A 13,724-nucleotide genomic window follows, 5' to 3' on the forward strand; every position below is an offset into this window, starting at 1 on the left:
AAAAAGATAAGGGGTCTCATGGATACTGGGGCTGACAGGACATGTATTTCTAGCAGGGACTGGCCAAACTCTTGGCCGATACATAAGACGGGATCATCTTTGCTTGGATTGGGATCAGCCTCAGGAGTTATGCAAAGTTCCATGATTCTTAAGTGGGAAGATGAAGGAAAAACAGGACATATCCAACCATATGTTTTACCCTCCTTACCATTCACACTCTGGGGGAGAGATTTGCTGGATTCCATGAATGTTAAACTGGTTACTTCAGATAACCTTAATGAGCAGTATTTTACATAGGGGCCACTGCGGAAAAATTATATGCAGATAAAATAGAATGGCTGACTCAAGAGCCGGTTTGGGTGAGTCAGTGGCCCCTAACAGAAGAAAAAATACAGGCTCTTGAGCAGCTGGTGCAAGAACAACTAAACAAGGGTCATATAGTAGAATCCAACAGTCCCTGGAATACTCCTGTATTTGTTATAAAGAAAAAGTCGGGAAAATGGAGATTGTTACAGGATCTCCGAGCCGTAAATGCAGTCATGAAGGATATGGGGCCCTTGCAACCTGGGCTTCCATCACCAGTAGCCATACCTCAAGAATGGAAGATTATTATTATAGATTTGCAGGATTGCTTTTTTACCATTTCCTTGCATCCTGAAGATAGTGAACGTTTTGCCTTTAGTGTACCTTCAGTGAATTTTAGGCAGCCTTTTAAAAGATATCAATGGGTCACCTTGCCTCAAGGGATGAAGAATTCTCCAACATTGTGTCAGAAATTCGTAGCTCAGGCCCTGCAGGAGGTCAGGCAGGAATTTAAGGAAGCCTATATAATGCATTACATGGATGATATCCTTCTGGCTCATCCAGAACAAAGGACAGTTGAAAAAATTTTAACACAAGCCATTTATAAATTAACCCAGTATGGACTTGTTATTGCCCCTGATAAAGTTCAGCGTGACAGACCATTGAGCTACTTAGGACAAACTATAGGCACTAATTATATTAGTTCACAAAAATTGTCAATTCGAAGAGATAAATTGAAAACATTAAATGATTTTCAAAGGCTGTTAGGAGATATCAATTGGCTAAGACCTTATTTAAAAATTACCACTGGGACTTTAAGCCCTCTTTATTCTATACTTCATGGGGACGCAAATCCTAAGTCGCCTAGGCAATTAACCCAAGAAGCATTAAATGCATTACATATTGTTGAGGAAGCCATTGCCTGTGCCAGGGTTCACCAAATAAATTATCAAGATAGATGGGGCCTGCTGGTGTTTCCAACCGCTTATACTCCCACTGCCTGTTTGTGGCAACACGGAGTATTGGAATGGTTACATTTACCACATACTCAGGCAAAAATGTTGGCTGACTTTCCTTATTTGTGCTCCCTTTTAATTATAAAAGGTAGAATTAGATCTAGAGAACTATTTGGACGAGAGCCACATTTTATAATAACTCCTTATAAGAAGGCTCAAGTAGACTTATTATTACAAAATAATGAAGATTGGATTTTGGCTTTACAAAATTATACAGGTCAGATAGAATATCACTACCCCAAACATCCTCTCATAGAATTTGCTAAGACCGTGGAAATTGTGTTTCCTATCTGGTATTCATCAGAACCTCTAGATCAAGCGATATTAATCTTCACAGATGGTTCTTCCACTGGAAGGGCTGCAGTTTATACATATCATCATGGCTCATACTGGGAAGAAGGAGAGCAGACTTCTGCCCAGCAGACTGAAATAAGAGCAGTAATTTTAGCCTTCATGACATTTCAGCAGCCTTTTAATTTATACACAGATTCTAAATATGTAGTTAATTTGTTTCCAGCATTGGAAACTGCCCTTTTGTCAGGGAAATCACCTATATTACCTTTGTTACAAAGATTACAAATGCTTGTACACCAAAGGAAAGAGAAGTTTTTCATAGGCCACATACGTGGTCATTCAGGTCTTCCAGGCCCTCTAGCACAGGGAAATACTATGGCTGATTTATTAACTCGGTCTCAAGGTGTCTTTTCAATGCAAGAAGCACAAGAGAGTCATGCCTTACATCATCAGAATGCAAAGGCTTTGAAACAAATGTTTCATATTACCAGAGAACAAGCTAGGCAAATAGTAAAGCAATGCCAGCATTGCCCAGTTGCCTACCATCCCTTAAAAATGGGAGTGAACCCTAGAGGTTTAAAGGCTAATGTTATTTGGCAAATGGATGTGACTCATGTTCCATCCTTTGGAAAATTGTGTTATGTCCATGTGGTCATAGACACTTATTCTCATTTCATACATGCTTCAGCCCGAACAGGGGAAGCTGTAAAAGATGTGATTCAGCATCTTATTCAGAGTTTTCAAGTAATGGGTATTCCCTCACAGATCAAGACAGATAATGGGCCAGCATATACTGCCAAAGCATTTGAGCAGTTTTGTATGCAGTGGCATATTCAACATGTCACAGGAATCCCTTACAATCCACAAGGACAAGGGATTATTGAAAGGGCCCATCAAACCTTGAAGATGCAAATACAGAGGCTACAGCAAGCCAACAAGTATTATACTCCTCATCATGTGTTGTCACACAGTTTATTTACATTAAATCATTTAAATATAAATGATCAACAAAATAGTGCTGCAATAAGGCACTGGAACAAGGATAGAAGACAATCTCCATTGCCACTAGTAATGTGGAAAGATCTCCTTTCCGGCCTCTGGAAGGGGCCGGATGTTCTAATCACCTCGGGACGAGGGTATGCTTGTGTGTTTCCACAGAATGCCGACTCCCCCATCTGGATCCCAGATCGCCTCATCCGACCTGCTGTTGCAAAGCAGAAGAAGGAAAAGACGGTGGCGGAAGCAGAAAAAGCAGCTCCAGCAGCAAATGAAGAAAATGAAACTAAGCCGGCCCACGGCAGAAATAACATGGACGAAGATTCGTCATCTGACACGAGAAGCGAAACAGCTGCTCACTGAACAAGGAAAATCCCTGACAGCGTCTATGTATTTCCTCGCCTTTTTGGCCATTATCTCTGCTCCCCAAAGGGTGGAGGGAGTTTCCTACTGGGCGTATGTCCCGAATCCCCCTATCTTGCAACCCGTGGGGTGGTTAGATCCTGAGCCTTTGAAAGTGTTAACCAATGATTCAGTGAGAATGGGTGGTGCTCAGGATTCTGACGCACGAACTGGTTTGTCCTCTCTTATAACCTTTGAGGGAAGGGCAGACTCGCTTCCGATCTGCATTTCGCTTCAAGGGAGAGTGCCTTCGGGTTGCCTGAGTACACGCTACAGTACTTTTCTCACTGACGGGCCAGACAAAGAGAATGCAGGTAGGAGATGGATGTGGGAGATTCAGATGCAGACCTTGGGAAATCCTAATTATCATGACAACTTTACGAAAGTTCATGATCTACCTATAGATCCCTGTATAGGAAAATATAGAGACAAGAATCAATTTTGGGACTCTTCTTTGTCTAAGTTTCCTACATGGCTAGCTTGTGGCTTTTCGGATTCTGCGATGTGGGTTAGGCCTGTTGATTATGATTATGAGATATGGGACTATTCAAATTCTAATTCAGGGGTTAAAAGGAGCAATGGCAAAGGACTTTATGAAGATTACATTGATACCCATAAAGACAAGTACCACAATTATGCGTGGACTGGATTAGGAGAGCCACTTAGGCGATGGTTTTCTCCAGGATTTGTAGAACCCTACTGGTTTGCAAAACATGAAAATAAGACAAGGAAACATACTGATCTTTTTAGACTGGTTGCTGCAGCCAATATGTTTCTGGAAAAGAAGCCCAATCATACAAAATCTGAACCTGTCGGACTGAAAGCCTGTATAGCATATCCTAATGCATTGCTGTTAGCTCAGGCAACTTTTGTGAATATTTCTCAGGAAGGGAAGTCGTATAAAATAGTTTGTCATTCCTGTAAATTGACCAATTGTATAACATCGGCAGAACAAAAAGAGTTAGGTACTATGATCATTGTTAGACGCCCTCCTTTTGTGATGTTGCCTGTAGATTTGGGGAATGATCCCTGGTATGATAATTCTGCTATGCAGGTTTTAAACACTCTAAATGAGTTGATTAGGCCAAAGCGATTTGTAGCAGTATTAATTTTGGGAATTACAACATTAATTTCTATATTAACCACCTTTGCTATGGCTACTACAGCCCTGGTGCAGGAAATTCATACTGCCCATTATGTGAATGCTTTGAATAAAAATATTACTTCAGCATTATTAGAACAAGAAGCTATAGATAAGAAGTTGGAAGCAAAATTAAATGTGCTAGAGGAAGTAGTGCTCGTTCTTGGTCAGGACATTGCTAATTTAAAAACAACTCTATCAACACGTTGTCACGATGATTTTAAATCAATCTGTGTCACACCACTACCTTATAACACTTCACAGCCATGGGATAAAGTTAAGGCTCACCTACAGGGATTGTGGCGGGATAACGATATTACTCATGATCTAGCCGCATTACAAAAGGATATTTCTGCTATGAGTCAATCTCATTTACAATTAGGGGGACTGCAAGATTTGGCTTCGCAATTGGAACGTGGACTTAAGAGCCTTAATCCCTTAGATTGGGTGCAGTACTTTGTATTCATTGGAGTAATTATACTCTTGATAGTATTGGTCATCTTTTTATTCCCCTGTCTCTTAAAGTGCTTATTTTCTTCATTACAGGCAGTGAAACAGGAGGTGTTCGAGCTTCATTTTAAAAATAAAAAAGGGAGACCTGCCACGTCCACAGCAGTGACTGCCGTGTAGTGACAAAATGCCTCTGCGCTGGCTTTCGCCTGCTGAAGGATTGGGGTTAGAGCTTCCTGGAGCGAAGCCCCAGGTGGTCCCCTGGCAATCAGTGGTCAAGATAGGACCTGATGCCTTAGGCAGATCTCGTATCTGGAAATGGCCTTGAGAGCGAGCCCTCCTGGCACCCTGCATGATCTTTCTCTGTATTTCTTATCTTTCCTGTTTTCAGCTGACTGCTCACCAAGAAATCAAAGTATGTCCTTGGCTCGGCCCCACCGTTCTTTAAGCAGTCCTTGAGGAACTGAAGCATGCCCCACGCCACATGAGCCTTAGAAACTTTATTAATAATAAAACAGAAGAATAAAAGACTATATAGACAAAAGCTAGACCCAGGACTCTGAGAACTAGTCCCCCACGGTAGAATATGGTTAGTGGTGTGAGACAGAATTCTAAGAGACAAAACTAAAAGTCCTTGCCAACACCTTGAGCACGTAGAAGGAGTTCTATTTTGATTATGCTTAGCCTTGATTTATGTCTGGAACCCTGAATGGGGTGATGCAGTGAGCCTGCCAAGTTCTTTGATCTGTTTTGTACATAAACTGAAGCTTTGCAGAAGTAAAATTGCAGCAGATTTTCACTACCAGTGTGTCTGTCTGTCATTCCCTTGCGTCGTATCCTGGCTATCCTATCCTTCACCCTGTTCTCCCGTGGATAGTGGTCTCCAAGAGGGACGGTCCGCGGCACCTGACCAAGGCGGCAAGAATGGCCATGGGGCAGGGAGAGGCTTAGGGAAGCCATCCCCCTCTCCATTCTGTGCTGACCCTCCCCGAGCCCGCTCCCACCCCAGTGCAAGGCATAGATTTCAGTGGGAGAAGCACGTGCCTTCCCTGGCATGGGCAGCAGAGCAGGGGATAAGGAAGGGACCAGGCGAGGTCTCAGGACAAGGTCAGATCGAGTTGGACTCTAAGTCACTTCCTGAACAAGATCCAAATTCCAATCTTGGTCTCAGGACAACTCACAGGCTTTGGACCCAGCCTTAACTCAGGCTGTAAATGGGAACAAGGCATCTGAGAGCCAGAGAGAATCAGGTCTGCAGAGAGTTCAAGGGTCAGTCACACCGGACATCCAGGCTGCAGTATCCCAGGGAGACCTCCCTGGGAAGCCTCGGGGAGGGACAAGTTGTGCGGTTGCGCGCTGCCCTTGGCATGTGCGGGAGCATGAGTCCACGGGCGTGAAGCTGGGGCAGTGGCAGAGAGGCTTGTGTGCATGGCGTGTTAGCGGGCTAGCGTGAGAGGTGCGGAAAAGGAAGCTGTGGAGGAACAGGCAGAGAGAGCCGTGAGAGGTGCAGGGAGGCCTGAGAGGCCTATTACCTTCCATGGGGAGCTCAGAGCTGAGCCCCCAGGGGACCCCAGGTCCTGGGGGGACAGCAAGGTGGGGATCGGCTGGCGACGGGGCGTAGGGGGAAGGGAAGATACTGAACTTCTTTCAAAGACCTAGGGAGCAGAAGGCAGGGGCAGGTTTGGAGGATGGAACTCCAGTGAGGACCCAGGCGCTGGCTGAGTACCTAGGCACCTATGGAGGGTGGTCCAGAATGCCAAGGGCCCTAGTCTCACCCCCTGGCACCTCACCATGGCCACTGACCCACTGGGCCTCTACTCTCAGGCCTCCACAGGGCCCTGACAGTCAGGAACTCTGGCATGGGGTAAAGATTTCTGAGACCCCTATAAGCGGTGACTTGTAGTAACGCTAGGCCCTTTGGCACGAGGGTCTCCAAGATTCTGTGCCCAGAACACTAAGGCACGAAGGGTTTTGGTGCATGAGCTGTCCTCAAGATTGCTTGGGTAGGGTCTCAGTAAGCTCGGAATATCCAGGTCTGGAACAAAGTGTAGTGGGTCTTTGGGTCCTGGGGGTGGGGATGGGGGGCAGGGAGAGGAATCTGAGAGAGTGTAATGAAAACTCAGACCTACCAGGAGGAACTTTAGACTGTCTCCTTCCATTTCCCAGCGGAGAAGAAACGGAAGCTAAGCAGATTGGGTCCTAGGGCTGGTACTCTCCTGCCTGCCCAGGACCTGCTGCCCAGCCCTGAGGAAGGCTTGGCAAGGAACTGAGCCTGGCTGAGGCCTCGTTCAGTCACGCCTGACCCACCTCCAGCTCAGCGATGATGCGCTCCTCATCGTCTTCATCCTTGATGGCAGAGGCCATGATGGGTGGCGTGGAGGCAGGGCGGGCCACCTCAGACACGGCCCGGCGGAGCTTCACCTGGGGCTTCTGGACCTCCAGCTCCTCAGACTCAGCCTTCTGTAAAGCCCCGACATCTTATCAAGCCTAGGTCCTTCCCTCCCTCCAGCAGAGGCTCACCACATCCACCACCAAACACCAGTTCCCTGCCAGGAAGGCCCGCCCCGTCCCTGCCAGAGCTGGCTGTGGGATTAGAACAACACACAGCCCTAGAATCCAAGCTAGATGTCAGGTTGGGTTGTTCTGCCTGACTGCCATCCTCTCAAGCTTCCCCTTAAGGTACCCCTGAACCCCACCAATTGGGGTGTACCTTGATGAAGGCTGAGTCTTTCTTGCTGGTGACCACCACCTCTCCGGTGCGTGTGGTGGTCAGGCCGTGGGAGGAAGGGAAACTCCGGCGGGGAGGGGGTGGCGGGGGTGACTTGGAGGGCTTCTCTGTGCGGTATCTGGGCACCGTGAGCTCATCTGCAAGCAGTGGGGACCTGGGGTCAGGGACCCACCACAACAGTATGCACAGTCCCGTTCCTCCAGTAACGACCGAGAGGACAGCTCAGGGGAGAGGAAGGCAGGACCCCTCTCCACTTTCCTATGCCTGCCACCGGCTCACCCAGCCCCACCTCCTCCAATGGCACTCAGCTGCTCAGGGTTGTCAGGGAGCCAGGAACACTGTGGCACCTTGGCACTGAGTTGCTGACCCAGCATGGACATCATGACATCACCAGAGGCCCAAGGCCACACACACACTCAAGCCTGGGACTTAGGTGCCACTCTGGGCCACCTCGTGACCACAGCTGTCCCTCAGCCCTACCAGACTCAGCTTCATCCTTTCTCTGAGGAGCTTGGTCCTGCTCACCATCCCCCTTCCTCCAGCCTGGTTTCCATGGCAACCCACTAAAAGGTCACTCAAACCATAACACCCTTGCCTTTCATTCTCCCAGGGCTCTCCACCAACCCAAATAGTCTGAGTTCCTAGCCCAGCACCTTCCACAAGCTCTCAGCCTTGCTCTGCATTAGGGCCCAGCTCTGGACCCTGCTCCAACCCGGCAGCATCCCCCACTGCACTTGTCACTCTGCCCCCTGAAGGTGCGCTCACTGTGGGAAATGTGCCTGCTCATTCCTAAGACTGGACAGTTCCAGGCCGGCTCAGGAGCAGCACTTAGCCCCTTTGTGCTAGGGATGCATTAAATGTGGCCCGGGACAGATTACGTAACCATTTGGAGTCTGTCCTCTTTGTAAGGAGGGAATGACTGTGTCTGCCTTCTTCAACTGCTGCACCCAGAAGGCCTCGGGTAGTCAGTGCCCAACAAATGTCACAATCTGTCTCGCCATTAAATCCTAAGCACAGTCTGCAGAGATGGCTCAGAGGCTAAAGGTGCCTGCTGTACAAACCTGGTGACCTGAATTTATCCCATGATCCCACAGTGGAAGAAAAACATTAATTCCCACAAGTGGTCCCCTGACATGTATACACTTCACACACACACACACACACACACACATAATAAGATAATTAAAAATCTTTTAAATAAAAAAATTCTGAGGCTGGAGAAATGAGTCAGTGATTAAGAGCACTGGCTGCTCTCCAAGACCAAGCTTGATTCCCAGCACCCACATTCCCAGCACCCACGTGATGGCTCAAAGCCATCTGAAACTCCATTCTATGGGATCCAACGCTCTCGGGCCTCCTCAGGCACCAGGCACACACGTGATGCCCAGACAAAATACCCATAAAAACAGAAAAATAAATTCTTAGCCCTCTGAAGCACCTTTCCCACTCAGGGTCCTGGAAGAAATGCATGAACCAACGATGACTGGGCCTCTCCTTCAGGTGCCCCCCCCCATCCTGCAGGCGTGGGGTGTCAGGGCCCTGGCATACAGGTCAGCACTGCACTGTCCTCAGAGCGGGGAGAAAATTGGATGGACTCACCCTGTCCTTCTGTATCCTGGTCCCCCCAGTGATCGCTAATGGCTAGCACCCCATTCTCTGGCAGCCCAGCTACCATTACCAGTGCATCCCCTACATGTCAAGCTCTGAGGACGGGCCTTACATCCCCATACCTGAACCTCTTCTCCCACTGGGCTCTGTCCGGGGGGCTGCCTTCTGACCATGGGGCGCCTTGGGGGGCTTGTGGTCTGGGGTGGGGGTGGGTCCTGGGTGGGCTTTGCTGGCACAGTCCAGGTCCGGGATGGCCTTGAGCAGCTCAGCCTGTGTCTCCTCCAGCAGCCGGTTGATGTCCTTGGCGCTGTACTGGGTCAGGGCTGCCCGCTTCTCTTCCCAGTCTCTCTCCGCAGCCTTGAGAAAGGAAGCAGAGCTGGTGTCAGGGCTCCTGCCCATGACCCCCCGAGCTCTGCCCATCAGCCCTTCCCCAGGCCACATGAGCTAAGAACAAGAACTTCACGGAGATTTAGCCCCTCCTACTGGGTGTTAAATATTGTCCCTGTAGCTTAGAGAGATCACTTTTAATAAATACATTATTAGGTCTATTTCTGGACATTCTATTCTGTTTCATTGACTACCCAGTCTGTGTTTATACAAGCACCATATTGCTTTAATCATTATCACTTTATAGTATACTTTCTGTCGAGATGGGTAAATGTCACCAATATTATGCTTTTCAGACTCCTGGTCCTCCTCCTAAAGGGCCATGTGTCCCTTCAGTACCTGCCATTCCAGGTGACAGCAAGAATGCGAGCCTAGTTTGTGCCCCACCCTGGTCCATCACCTCAACAGACACTGCTTTGTCCGCGCTTCTCTTGCCGGAAGCATCCAGGCCTTTGGTGGGGTTACTGCTCTTTGGGGTAAGAGGGGCTCCTTCGGCAGGCCCACTCAGCTCATGGAGATTCAGCGGAGGGCTGGGGGGTGGTATTTCAAAGTCCAAGCCTTTGCTGAAGTCTGTTTCAGCTGCCACTTTCTTGGGAGACTGGTTCAGGAGATTGTTGGGGGGTGGCCACACACCCTCATCCACTTGCCTAGGGTTGGGAGAGTTAGAAGCAGCTAGTGAGAGATGGTAGCCCCTGGAGGGGAACCTGCAGATGTGAGGGGGGCAAGCCCAGGAAGGCGTGTGAGGAAAAGCCAGGCATTTGCACGCAGGGGTCACAGGTCAGAGTTGAAGAGATCGAACTGGTACAGAGTGACCTCTGAGGAGTCAGAATAAGGGCCAGGTGCTCCCATGGGTTTGGGCCTGGTGTGTAACCCCACGGGAAGTTAAAGACAAAGGAGAGAATGACCTGCGGATCTGGGCCAGCGTGTCAGTGACCCCCCGGCAGCGCTTGAGAAGTCCATCAAGGCGCTGAGGTTCCTCCTTCAGGAACTTCACTGCCTCCACCTCTACACGCAGCACGACGCGCATCTTACTCTGCAGGCCTGGGAAATGAGCTGAGAGGGCAGGAGGAGTAAGCTGGCTGGGGAGGAGCACCCAGGAGTTGGCACACTGCGGGGGAGCACGGCAGGGAAGCCCTCGGGGTCACCTTTGCCAAGGCAGGCTCACCCTTGAGCTCTGTTAGCGTCTCCCCAAGCTGCTTCAGCACCAGCGCCTTCTCTTCCAGTTCAGGACCGGGTACCAGGCGGTGGTTATGGGTCACATCCCTCTGGATCTTCTCCACTGACTTCTCTAGGTCACTGCAGGCACAGAGAGACCCTTCTCAGCCCCTCTGGCCCCAGCCTAGCCCCCTGAAATTGAGCAGCTGGAAAGAAATTGCGCCACCAATCAGATCAAAATTAAAAGCTATAGCCAGGTGTGGTGGCTTACACCTGCCATCCTAGAACGTGGAAGGCTGAGGTGGGAGGACTGTGGAAAGTTTGAGGCCAGCCTGGGCTACATAGTAAGACCTTGATGCAAACAAAACAAAGCATTAAAAAAAATCACAAAACCAAAGCCCCACTAGGCTACATGCCCAAGTGAAGTCGGCAACGCTAGCTCTCAAAGATGAGACTTTCACACGGTTCTTTACGAGGTACCGCGGCCTCCGCACAAGCACTGATCTACAGTAACATCACCTTCTCTCCTTAACTCTTCCACAGAAGCAGTGGAGAAGATGGTGGCCTCAGCAAACCTTACGTAACCTCCAGGCAACAGTACCCATCTGAAGGCACAGCGATGCGCACCGCCTTGATGCGCGTTGGTCGGAAACATTTACGATCCCACATCTTCCTAAAACGCAAACCAGGAGCTAAGCATAGCGGTACAAACGTGCAATCCTGGCATCTGGGAGGCTTCCCAGCTTTGGCGGCTGGGGACAGGATCACAAGTTTAAGGACAGCCTGGGTTCAATACAAACCAGCCAACCAAAATCCCAACCGAAGCAAACCAAGTCTTACAAGTCTTCACCCTGTGTGTAAGTTCTTATGTTCTTTTTTTAATTTTTATTTATTTATTTATTTATTGGTTTTTTGAGACAGGGTTTCTCTGTGTATAGCCCTGGCTGTCATGAAACCAGCTCTGTAGAACAAGCTGGCCTCGAGCTCATAAAGATGTGCCTGCCTCTGTCTCCCAAGTGCTGGGATTAAAGGTGTGTACCACTGCCTGGTTGTGTTGAGTGGGAGGGAGGTCAAGGAGATGGCCCAGTGGGTAAGGCGCTTGCTACGCAGGCATGAGGACCTGAGTTCAGATCCCCAGCACCCACCTAAAAGATGAGCACAAGAATGAACAACTTTAACCCCAGCCTTGGGTGAGGAGGGGGCAGAGACAGACCAGTTCTGGGAGCTCCCTAGCCGGTTCCAGGGTCCGTGAGAGACCCTGCCTCCAAAGCTAAGGTGGAGAGGTGGAGAGATGCTCCAGCAGTTAGTGAGCAATTGTTGCTATTGCAGGGGACCTGGGTTCAGTTCCCAGTACCCACATGGTGGTCCAGAAGCCTAACTCCAGTTGCAGGGGATCCAGTGCCCTCTTCTGACCTCCCTGAGCACCAGACATGGACACGGTGCACATATACATACACATACATACATACATTTATATATGCAAGCAAACATACTGCACAAGACAAAATACATCTTTTTTTGTTTGTTTTTCGAGACAGGGTTTCTCTGTGGCTTTGGAGCCTGTCCTGGAACTAGCTCTGTAGACCAGGCTGGTCTCGAACTCACAGAGATCTGCCTGCCTCTGCCTCCCGAGTGCTGGGATAAAGTGGGAAGTGATAAAGACACCTGACATCAACCTCACTCCCACGTGTGCACCCACAGACACACGTCTATACCACATAATCTATATATAATAGATAGATAAAAATGAAACCCTAAAAAAAAAAAAAAAAAAAAAAAAAAAATGAAACCCTAAGTTTGAATGAAACCCATCATCCTGAGGCTAAACCCCAACCTTAGCTCTACAGTCATCGCTTCTTCCCTGCTTTTCCAGCAGAAGGCTCTGACACAATCACCTAATATCCCTGGGCTCTCTGGGCTTCCATCTTCTCACTCAAAAGATGAGTGTGAGCTGGGAGGTGGCGTATGCCTTTAATCCTAGCACTTGGGAGTCAGAAGCAGGAGGGTTTCTGTGAGTCTGAGGCCAGTCTGGTCTACAGAGTGAGTTCCAGGACAACAAGGACTGTTTCATAGAGAAATTCATGAAAAAAAAAAAAAAAGGACTGGGGCTGGTGAGCTGGCTCAGCAAGAAAGCACACTTGATGCCAAGGCTTCCATCCCCAGGACCCATATGGTAGAGGAATCAAACTATCGAACTGACTGGACACATGCACTGGGGTCCTCACACATACACATCCAATAAGTAAATAAATGTAATTTTTGACAGGGTATCAAAAGTTCTAAGTTCCTGGCTGGCCTAAACTCACCCTGTAGACTCATTCGATCCTCCTGGATGGGAAGGACCACTATACCCAGCTTAGAGAAAAGAAATTAAAGAAGTGGGCATGCTAGGAGTGTCTCCTTTGGGGCTACTACGAGCACTATAGGAGCCAATGGCCCCTAGGGCTCACTCTTGCTTCGCTCTCTGCATCACTACTTTCCCTGCTTGCTTCTGCTTAGATCATTCGGAATTTTTCCCAGTTCCTTATTGGCACTGCCCTCTCTGGCCCTTAGAATAAATACTCCCAGCCTAGAGTGTTCCATCTACTTGTACACACAAATTTCCAGCTAATTTCATCTCAGGTCTCAAAAAGAAGCCCTTCCCCCCATCTCCCCGCTTAGGGTTGGGAGTCTTCTCCCAAACCCCTGAGGCTCCTCTTTGCTGGCTTGTGAACTTTCTGTGCCACTAGCCCAAAGCAGGCACAAAGTGACGTTTCCCAGGTTCATCTGCGTTCCCAGCGCCCAGTCGGTGCCTGGTTTGGAGCACATACATGGTCAATAACTGTGAGATCGGGGCTGTAGTTTTGAGCACACAGTGCTCTTTTGTTTGGTTTTCGAGACAGGGTTTCTCTGTGTAGCTTTGGAGCCTATCCTGAAACTCTCTCCTTAGACCAGGCTGGTCTTGAACTCAGCCTTCCGAGTGCTGAGATTAAAGGTGAGCACCAACACCGCCTGGCAACACACAGTGCTCTTGTAGAGGACCTGAGTCGGATTCCCGGCATCCACCTCTGGCCTCTGTGAGAACCAGGACACATGTGCATATACCCACATGCAGGCACAAATATTATACACAATTTTTTAAAAAATAACTTTTTAAAAAATTAAATATTTTTTAATTGCAGGATGAAGAAGTGAGAGGAAGAACCGCTACGGGTAGGTGCGCCTTCTCAGCCCTGGACGGGGGTCGGTGGCATCCCTCACCCAC

The 13,724-nt window shown here is 48.7% G+C and overlaps 1 protein-coding gene across 4 annotated transcripts in view; it reads right to left on the reverse strand.

Moving 5' to 3' along the window:
• Positions 1-13,724, reverse strand: part of Srcin1 (SRC kinase signaling inhibitor 1) — a 72,504-nt gene that overhangs the window by 12,649 nt on the left and 46,131 nt on the right. For all 4 annotated transcript variants that reach the window (XM_050156760.1, XM_050156759.1, XM_050156758.1 and 1 more), the window contains 7 exons: positions 10,491-10,621; positions 10,231-10,378; positions 9,726-9,972; positions 9,061-9,295; positions 7,313-7,467; positions 6,910-7,062; positions 6,135-6,257 (listed from right to left, as the gene is read on the reverse strand). In XM_050156760.1, the coding sequence (XP_050012717.1) occupies positions 6,135-6,257; positions 6,910-7,062; positions 7,313-7,467; positions 9,061-9,295; positions 9,726-9,972; positions 10,231-10,378; positions 10,491-10,621 (1,192 nt within the window). The remainder of the gene's footprint in view (positions 1-6,134; positions 6,258-6,909; positions 7,063-7,312; positions 7,468-9,060; positions 9,296-9,725; positions 9,973-10,230; positions 10,379-10,490; positions 10,622-13,724) is intronic.

This window comes from Alexandromys fortis, unplaced genomic scaffold (assembly GCF_014885135.2).
Source record: "Alexandromys fortis isolate MF-2015 unplaced genomic scaffold, M_Fortis_MF-2015_v1.1 scaffold_31, whole genome shotgun sequence".
NCBI classification, from domain to species: domain Eukaryota; kingdom Metazoa; phylum Chordata; class Mammalia; order Rodentia; family Cricetidae; genus Alexandromys; species Alexandromys fortis.